Genomic DNA, 10,117 nt, shown 5'->3' on the forward strand with positions numbered 1-10,117 from the left:
AAAAAAAAAATTGCATGACTAGGATACACTTACCTGACTCTCAAGCCTAAGATGTTTTGTGCAATAATCCGCCAACCACCAATATACAAATAACCACCAACCACCAACAACGCACAAGTAATGCCCTTTAGGAGGGCCTTAAGTAGGGATGTAAAACACGACAAAATTGAAAAATGAAGGTTAGGTGTGCAATTTATGCAGGCAAACATGGATGTACGCAACATGGATGCACGCTCAACCAATCCAATGATGCGCTCACATCTCATTAAAGCCCACAATTAAGGTTAGGTGTGCAATTTGCACAGGGAAGCATGGATGGACACAACATGGATGCACGCTCAACCAATCCAATGATGCGTTCACATCTCATTAAAGCCCACAATTAAGGTTAGGTGTGCAATTTGCGCAGGGAAACATGGATGGACGCAACATGGATGCACGTTCAACCAATCCAATGATGCGCTCACATGTATAAAAATGTAGCCAAATCACACTAGTACTCATGCTTTATCAAACTTCACCATGGAGACAGAGGAGCATGGAAGCCAGAGTCCGCCATTAGAAAGTAAGTTTTGTGTCCAATAATGACCAATTCCTTCATTTTTAATTTTATTTAAAAAAGAAAAAAGTGCTTATTAAAAATTAACATGTTGTAGGTGGACAACAGCAAGAAAGGAGGAGTGAGGAGGAGCCAGGCCCAAGCAGAGAGCCAGGCCAAAGCAGGAGAAGGGCCAGAAACCCTCCCTTTTCGAGGGCGGAGATGGAGGCCTTGGTGTCTATGTGCATGGACAATATTGTCCATGCACCCAGAAATATGGGGGCTGGACAAAAAGACAGGATCTGGGAGGAGATAGCCAGGGCTGTCAATCGTGTTGGGATGACACACAGATCCAATAATGTTGTGCGTAAAAGGTACATATTTGCTAGTGTGAATGTTGGTTTAAAATTGTTTTTAAAAATCTCGCAGGAAATACAAGACTAAAATAACTCTAAACATTGACAGATGGACAGACTTCAAATATCGGCTGAAGAGGAAGCTAGGAAGTAGGGTGGACCATGCCAGGGGGACAGGTGGTGGTCCCATCCCTGAGGAGCTGACCTTAACAGCTTTGGAGGAGCAGGCTCAAGGGTGTATAGAGGAAGAGGAGTTAGTTGGCGTGTCCAATATGGACACTGACATGGAAGACTTTAATGCTCCACATGGCAGAGAAGGTAAATATTTAAGAAATGTAAAAAAAAAAATAATATAAACATTTGCCTAACAAATCTCTTTCATTACAGATCCCGAGGTGGAAGTGCCTGCTCCTGAGGTGATGGCTGGGCCAAGCACATATGAAGGCTCTGCAGGGGATGTTCCAATTTCTCCATCTGGGGACCCTGTGGAGCCCACTCCTGGGTCACCACCCGCCCCAGCATTGTCTCTCCTCACCGAGTTGGTCGACCAAACTCAGGAGAATAATTCTGTTCTCCTGAGGATGGAGACCACTCTGGTGAGGATCGATGGCACATTGCTGAGGGTGGCGGAGGCTCTGGAGACATGTGCTGGGGCCATGATTCGATCGGCAGATGCCCAGGAGCAGGCAAACAGAATTGCCATGATGGAGCGAGGCTCCCTTCCTCCAAGGCCCACTACCTCTGCCACCCCTACAGCCACCCCCCAAAGTATGGTGAGCCCTATGCCTAGGCCAGAGCCAATTCCATCCAGCTCTGGCCAAGCCAGTCGGCGTGTTACACGCCAGTCAGCAGTTCCGAAAAAGCCTTTTCAGCCGAGCCATCCCAAACAAAGAAAATAGCCCTGGCTAGCTGATCCTTCCCCTGTTGATGTCCAGGCCCCATATTTCTAGTCACCAATGCCTCCATCTCCATCCTTTTTTTTAATTTTAATTTAATATTTTTGTAAATTTTCATATTTTTGCATGCTGACAAATGCGTAACAAAAAATATATATATTCTTGTTCAAAAAAACAAACAAAAAAAAAACAACTGAAATCGTGTCTGTCTTAATTTTGCAAAATATACATGTTTAATAAAGGTATTGATAAAGCACAGGATTTACAAAGACTGCTGCAGGCTTAAAAATGCAAAAAACCCCACAAAAATTAGGAAAAAACAACATATAATAAGCCATCACCATGACATTAATTTAATCTTTTTATTCGCTAATGCAAACGTAACTAAATCAATTACAAACCAATTAGCAGTGTTAATAGCAACAACAAACGATTATTAGCTGCTTGCATTGTGTGGCACCAAATAGAAACATCAAACATAATATCAGTCAAATTCGATAGTATCGATTGTACTCTGGGGCTTGAGAGAGCACATACCCAACCTCAAGCTGTACGATCAGCCAGTCCTCAAACCTGCACGCAGAGTGACGTTTTACTACTTCCGGCCTTCTATGTCGGTCGTAGAAGGTAATTTATGTACGCCCCTAAAACAGCGTGCGAACGCTGAGGCACGCCTGCGTTTTCAGACCACCACCCCCGTCAACACCCACAAACGGCCTATCATGTCAATCAAATGTAGAAAGTTACTTCTTGCTCGTAAGTCATACGATCGTCAGCATTTTGGATCGCATGGCCTCGCACGCACATGCGCACAACTAACCGTGCGTATGCGTGGTATGCAAACATCGGATGTGTAAGAACCGATTGGCCGCTTACGACCGACTCTAAAAGAGGTCCAGAGTCTCTCTGCGTATGTGGGAGGTCTGATGGGCATGCAGGAGGGTTTAATTTTATTGACCATTTACATTTTTCCCGTGAATGGGTGGGTTTGCAAAGGGCCCACACTGTTGTTAAGACAACCCTGTCCATATGGGCTAGTGGTGTTCAAAGAAAAGATCCATCATTCCTCAAGTTGTAGCAAGCGATTAGCTCTGTTGCCCCCTCTAATTTGTTTGGGGAGACAGGGCCTGATTCAGAGCCGGACGCTCTGAACGAGCGCCCGCTCTGAATCAGGGTGTGTTTTCTTTTTTTGCGAGGCGGTCTCGTGGATGCTCGCATAGCTGTGGGTTACCACCCACAGCTTATGCGAGCGTCCATGATGATGGTCGCGATGCCGCAAGCCCTGGAGTGATTTTGTCTCTATTAGAGTCAAAATCACTCCCACTGACATCACTAGTGATGTCAGTGGGGCCGGACCCAGACGGTAGGCGTTCCCATGGGAACGCCTCCGTCTGGGCAGACACGCCCCCGGCACCCCCACCAAAGGGGGCGTCCTGTCAATCACCATCGACAGCACGCCCCCTTTGGTACGAGACGCTCAGCACTCGCGAGCGGGTCTGAATGAGACCCAAAATCCACAATTTTGTAGCATATCGTTGCCAACGGATGTTTATGTTCTTTAAAATGGCGAGCGATGGGTTGATACTGATCTTTGCCTTCTAAGCCCAGCCGAATGGCTGACTTATGTAAGGCCATGCGTTCTTTAAACTGTCTTGTGATCTTCCCTGTATAGAGAAGACCACAAGGACAGTGAATGCAGTATACTACATGTGTACTGGTAAAGCTGCATACACACACAACGATTTTTTGAACGATTATCGTTAAATTATATAGTTTATCGTTCAATCGTTTGAAAAAATCGTTCGCTTTCTGAGTCAAACGATGAACAATTATCGTTCATGCGCGTTCATGTTTGTAGTTCAGTCAGACTTGTCAACTCAACGATTTTCAGTAAGGAATATGCAAAAATCTTTGTAGTTCAAAACAATCATTCATTACATTTAGTAAATTAACCATTTTAATAAACGATTTTCGTTCACTTTTCAAGGGAAAAATCGTTTACTAAAAGCGTTCATTTACTAAATCGTGTGTGTATGCAGCTTTAATGTTAACTAGAGATGAGCGGGTTCAGTTCTTAGAGATCCGAACCCACCCGAATTCCGGAGATCCAGGGCGATCCGAGCACAGCTCTGCTGTCACAGTAAGTGCACTATTGGTGTATCCAACCCACACTGTATAACACACTGTGGGGGTCATTCAGACCCGTTCGCGAGCAAAGGACGCTCGCAAACGGGTCGATGTTCCCCCACTGCGCATGCGCACGATGGAGGGAGCTCCGTCGTGCGCATGCGCGAGACCCGGACTGCGACAGCCAAGCTGTCGCTCCGGGTCTCGCACCAAAGGGGGCGTGCTGTCGATGCTGATTGACAGCACGCCCCCTCTGGTGGGCGTGCCGGGGGCGTGCCTGCCAGACGGAGGCGTTCCCATGGGAACGCCTACCGTCTGAAGCAGGCCCCACTGACATCATTAGTGATGTCATTGGGAGTGATTTTGGCTCTGATAGAGCCAAAATCACTCCTGGGCTTGCGGCAGCGAGACCCTACTGCAGGGTCTCCATCGCAAGCCCGATGGTCGCGATGGTCAAGACCATCGCGACCATCATCATGGACGCTCGCATATGCTGTTCGGGGTCACCCACAGCTATGTGAGCGTCCAAGAGGACGCTCTATTTTCAGGGAGGAGTGCCCTGATTCAGAGCGAGCGCTCTGGTCAGAGCATTCAGCTCTGAATCAGGCCCTGTATCCGTGTTGCAAATTAGAAACTGAACTTCCACATGTTAGTGCCGCCCACTGTGTCACTTAGCTTAGTCAGCCAGCTAGCTAGATGCAATCCTTTGGCCTTAACTAGATGAAGCAAATAATATTGTGAGGTGGTCAAAATTGATTGGAAATTACTGGAAATAAATGTTATTGAGGTTAATTATACTGTAGGAACAAAAACAGGCCCATTTTATTTGATTTTAGCTGTTTTTATGGTTTTTTAAGAAAAAAAATCCAGATCCAAAACCAAAACACCAAGAAAAAAAAATCCAAAACCAGATTCAGATCCAAAACCAAAACACGAGGGTCGGCGCACATCTCTAATGTTAACACATGTTTGATGGGAATTTGTTTTCCCGAATGAGGACGTAGAATGTAATGAACACTTTCCATATACCTGCATGTCATACAACCCGTACAAGTATAGCAAACGGGTTTTCGTTGTAAACATTTTTCGAGGGAGCAGTACTCATCAGAGAGATGTCATTCTGGACTAACAGGTCTTTCACAATTTTTGATCTCGTATAACTCTTCATTAATGATGTACCATGCAGTGGTTTCAGGTTTGCATCTGTAGTAATTAAAGGCCACATATCCTTGGCATGTTGCATATGGAGTTGACTAAAAGGATGTTATCGCTGTACAAAAGCTGCTTTATTGATTTGTAACTTATCTTTATTTGAAAAATACAAGACTTGATCTCTAGGCATGGCTAATACTTTTTGTTTAGTTCTCACCAATTCCTGTAGATTAGGGGTAGCCAACTTCGGTCCTCGAGAGCTACTAACAGTCCACGTTTTCCAGATCACCTAGCTGGTGCACAGGTGTAGTTATTACTCACTAACACATTTGAAAAGATCCACAGGTGGAGCTAATTATTCACTTGTGATTCTGTGAGGACACCTGGAAAACATGCACTGTTGGTAGCTCTCGAGGACTAGGGTTGGCTACCCCTGCTGTAGATCATAGCCTCTCCCAACAAATTGTTGGATCATTTCATCTATTCTTTTTTGTGTATTCTGTATATTGTCAGAGATCCTGTGTGCCCTCAGGAACTGCGAATACGGTAAGCTATTGATGGTAGATTGCGGATGTTGACTTAATGGATGCAATATGGTATCGCGATCGGTTGGTTTTTTGTACAGGTCAGTATGAAACATGTAATCTTCTTGGGTAAGTTGGACATCCAGGTATTGAACCACATGTTTGTTAATTGTATATGTGAATTTTATATGTTCATCCAAGGTGTTGACCTTACTCATGGCAGCTTCAAACTCCTGTTCAGAGCCGCACCAAATAAAAAATAGATCATCTATGTATCGAGTCATAAAATTTTTTTTTTAGCTCATATCTGGATTGAGAAAATTTTTTTTTTTTCAATATCAAACATAAAAATATTAGCAAACGACGGGGCCACACAGGACCCCATCGCACATCCACAAAGCTGAATGAACCATTTGTTATCGAACATGAAATAATTTCTTGTGAGCGCTAACAATTGCATAAAAAACGACAAATCCGGACCCACATATGATGTATTGCCCGTAAGAAACCTGCGCATTGCCTCTAATCCCCTGGAATGGGGGATTCTGGTGTAGAGGCTACTGATGTCTAAAGTCATTTTTTTGTGCTATGGATACCACGGGAGTGTGGCTCCTGTGTTTATCTGTCAGATGATTCATATATGGAGTCATTACTTTAGTAGTGATGCTTTATTATTACTGTTGATGTTTTCTGCATGTTTATATTGGTATTGCCATTTGTTCTGATGTTTCAAAAAAGTTTTTTCAAGATTACATTTTCTAAAGGGGTATAGAGTTTGTGCTTACTTGCCAACCTGTAGGTGTATGGAGATACTAGAATGTGATATTAATATTTATGGATTTTGATACAGTAATTATTTGGGTTGATTTTTTTTGTATATTCCAGTTTATGATGTAACTTTAGAAATGTTTTAATGATTTTATATGCTTTAGGACCTTTACGTTCATTGCATCAGGATGTCGGATGATTGTTATTTGGATATTTCTCACTACTGCCATCTTGTGGATTTGGGGATAATTGCACTTGGTGATTCTCTACATTCTTTTCAGTTAAGCCACCGCAGGGATTCCGGGGTAGCACCGTGAGGTGCGCATCGCGCTTGTTGTGACATCACCAGGACCCGGCTGGTGGGAAATGGGGCAGGACAGCTGTCTAATCACTGGGGATCTCTTTCAAGTATAAAGGTAAGCTCTGTGCACTGTATTTTTGTCCTGAAGAAATTTTTAAATAAAATTAAATGTTGACCACAGAAGGATACTGGTTGGTGATTATGTGTTAATACACCATCAATACTATTCCTAAGAAGTCCTGTGAGTGCCACTAAAATGTTCTCTATGCATAATACGAGTACTTTGGTCTGGAGTCAGGCATGATGGACTATTAATTCAATTGAGTGCCAGCCTGCTCTGGTTGTTATATACCTAAAGACGGTTTTACCATCTTCTCATCTTTGATTGAAATTCCATGGAGTGCTGCCTGGAGAATAGGTATGTGTATATATGGTATGTGTATTTATTTTTATGTGACGTTAATTGAAGATTACAGTAGTTTCTTTAGTAAATTCTCACAGCTGCCATCACATCTTCAATATATGTGTCTGCCATTGGAAACCATTTCTACTGCAGGAGATATAATATATGGCGCCCACACTCAGCCGCGTCATTCTCCGTACAGCACTGCGCATTATAGCCACTTTCAGTCTATGCAAATATTAGCTTCTCCAAGTTACTGGAAATTTAATGTATATATTTATACCATTCTGCAGATACATAATATCCTCTTTCTGCTATATGTACTCCATCGTTATAATGGCAGCTTAAAACACAGACCCCAGCTGGTGTCATAGCGAGGGTGACTTTAATGTTACTGAATACACATTAATGCTCTCTCATGCTGAGAAGGTACTTGGAGGTAAATGTGGGTGATGTTATAAAGAGAGAACTCTGTATAACAAACACTATTATAATAGAGAGAAAATAATAGTAATTATACTGTGTGATTCGCACAAATATCAAGTTAAAACAGCTAGTTGGCATATGCTGGGAGTTGTAGTCCAACCCATCTGTTACTATGTAAGAAACATAGGGGAAAATTTACTAAGCAGCTCTTTTCAAGCCAATATATTTTTTGGGATGCTAGACTTAAAGAGGCAATAATAATAAATACAAAACCAGGTATGTTTTTTTATTTAATTATACTTCCCCTTTAAATACAGCGGCTGAAACAGCCAGAGACAGAGACACGACAACTTTGAAAAGTGCTGTTTAGTAAATTTACAGTAAAGTCTTGGACTATATCTCCCAATAGGTAGAACGTTATAGAGTCAACAACCCATTTACCCCCTGCATACTGTACATTACAGCCTATAGGGGTAAGTGTAGCATTGGCTACAGTAACAGGTTATACACTGGTTACAGACAGTTATTCCAGCCAATCACATCCCCCTCCCTGTGATGTCTACAGTCTTGAATCTGGAAGAATCTCTTTTAGATCCTCCTGACTCACCCACATATTTGTACAGATCCATCCAGAACATATAATGCAGCATGTAGGGGCTCAGTGAGGGCGGCAGTGTAGGTGTGTAAATGCCTGATGGGGTCACACAGAGCATAAAAGGACAGCTGTCCTGCCTCATAATCCAGATATACCCTCACTCTGTTACAGGGGGTATAGTCAGGTAACCGGATCCTTTTATTGTCATGTCTCACTGAGTACTTATCAGTAAAAGTCCCAATATTCCCATACAAACACCAGGACTTGTAGTTATTTCCTATAACTGACTGATCTCCTCTCCTGTCTATACTGCGATAACACATCCCCACCTTCCAGTTTGCTGATTTACTGACATCCACTTCCCAGTAATGTCGCCCTGAGGAGAATCCCCTGGTGCTTATTACCTGAGGATAATCCTGAAATCTCTCTGGTGTAACTATGTGTTTCTGCCTTTTACTTAAACTTAATGCAGTTTTCATGTCACGCGATAGACGTATAAAATTGTTAGCAGTCTTTTCATCCAGTATTATTTTTATATGTTCTGGCACATAGATCCCTGTATTTATTACTTTTATTATATCAGAGTCTGTATTACCAGCTGTGGTTACATCCAGTAATATGTCTGTAGGTTCTTGCACATAGATCCCTGTATTTATACCTGTTATTACATCAGATAATGTGAATATTGACTCTGAGATGAGACCCAAATCCAGATCTCCTGCACCATGGACCTGGTTATCATGTCTCTCTGTGTCCTCAGTATCACACAAGTCACCTGTGTCTGGTTCCTGTAAGACAGTCACTGGGTCACACATGTTACACAGCTCCTCAATGTGACGCATCTTCCTGGACAGCTCGTCCTTCTTTATTTCCAGCTGCTGGATCAGATCAGAAACTGAGAGTGAAACGCGCTGTTCCTGCCTGGAGATCTCACTTAGAACTCTCTTCTTCAGGTCTTTTAGCTGTCTGCTGATGTCTCTAAAAAGGGCAGTGACTCTCTCTGTTACACTAGCTGCTTTTCCCTGCTCTTTTCTCCTGCACTTCTGCAGAATTTGGACTCTTTTCTCAGTCTCCATTCTCTTTGTGCTCAGTTTCTGCAGAAACTTTCTCAGTTTCTCCTTTTTCTTCTCTTTAGCCAGATCTATTATCTCCACTTGGTGTCCCTGGTGTTCTGCGGCCAAACTGCAGGACACACAGATACAGGCAGCATCCTCAGTGCAGTAATACTCCAGGACCTTCTTATGGACGGAGCATTTCCTGTTCCCCAGGGAAGTGGTGGGATCAGATAAGACATGTTCTGCTGACTTGCTGTGTACTCTCAGGTGTTTATCACACAGAGAAGCCTCACACATCAGACAGGATTTAGCAGCAGGTACAGGAGAGTCCACACAGTAAGTGCAGAAGATCCCAGTCTCCTCCTGATCTGGCTGAGTAGACAGGAAACTCCCCACTATGTTACACAGAGTTATGTTCCTCTGCAGTGCAGGACGTTCCTGACACTCTGCTCTGCAGTCAGGACAGGTATAAACTCCAGACCCCTCCTGTGTATCCAGCACATGATCAATACAGACCCGGCAGAAGTTGTGCCCACATCTCAGGGTTACAGGATCTGTATAAATGCTCAGGCAGATGGAACAGTCCAGCTCCTGTCTCAGATCAGCAGACGCCATCGCTGGCAGCAGGAGAGGGAAATGGAAAAGAAAGTCTCTAATTCTCAGAAACCAGTGGGGTCACATTCTGCACACAGGGCGAGGCTGAGCTGTCACTAATATTATATTTACAGGGTTAGTTATACAAATAGAACATGTACAAATATAATATGTATAGGGATATCATGCAGAAAAATATAATATTTTTAACTGTAAGGGTTATTTAATAAGCTATGAATAATAAATGTCGCACTTTTTCCAGTGATGGCACAAAAGTTACTTTATCATGAATAATTATTTGATTAATATTATTGAAGGTAAAAACTGAACTCATAGGCTCAAATGTAATTTCCTTCAAGTTGTTGGCAGAGGTGAGATTTCA

At 43.0% G+C, this 10,117-nt stretch overlaps 1 protein-coding gene across 1 annotated transcript; it reads right to left on the minus strand.

Moving 5' to 3' along the window:
* Positions 1-7,358: 7,358 nt before the first annotated feature.
* LOC148443138 (E3 ubiquitin/ISG15 ligase TRIM25-like) lies at positions 7,359-9,756 on the minus strand. Its single transcript, XM_088463151.1, has one exon. The coding sequence runs from the start codon at positions 9,754-9,756 to the stop codon at positions 8,095-8,097; it is 1,662 nt and encodes a 553-aa protein (XP_088319277.1). The 3' UTR covers positions 7,359-8,094.
* Between the last annotated feature and the right edge of the window lie 361 nt (positions 9,757-10,117).

This window comes from Taudactylus pleione, unplaced genomic scaffold, assembly GCF_031769625.1.
Source record: "Taudactylus pleione unplaced genomic scaffold, aTauple2 ptg001329l, whole genome shotgun sequence".
NCBI classification, from domain to species: domain Eukaryota; kingdom Metazoa; phylum Chordata; class Amphibia; order Anura; family Myobatrachidae; genus Taudactylus; species Taudactylus pleione.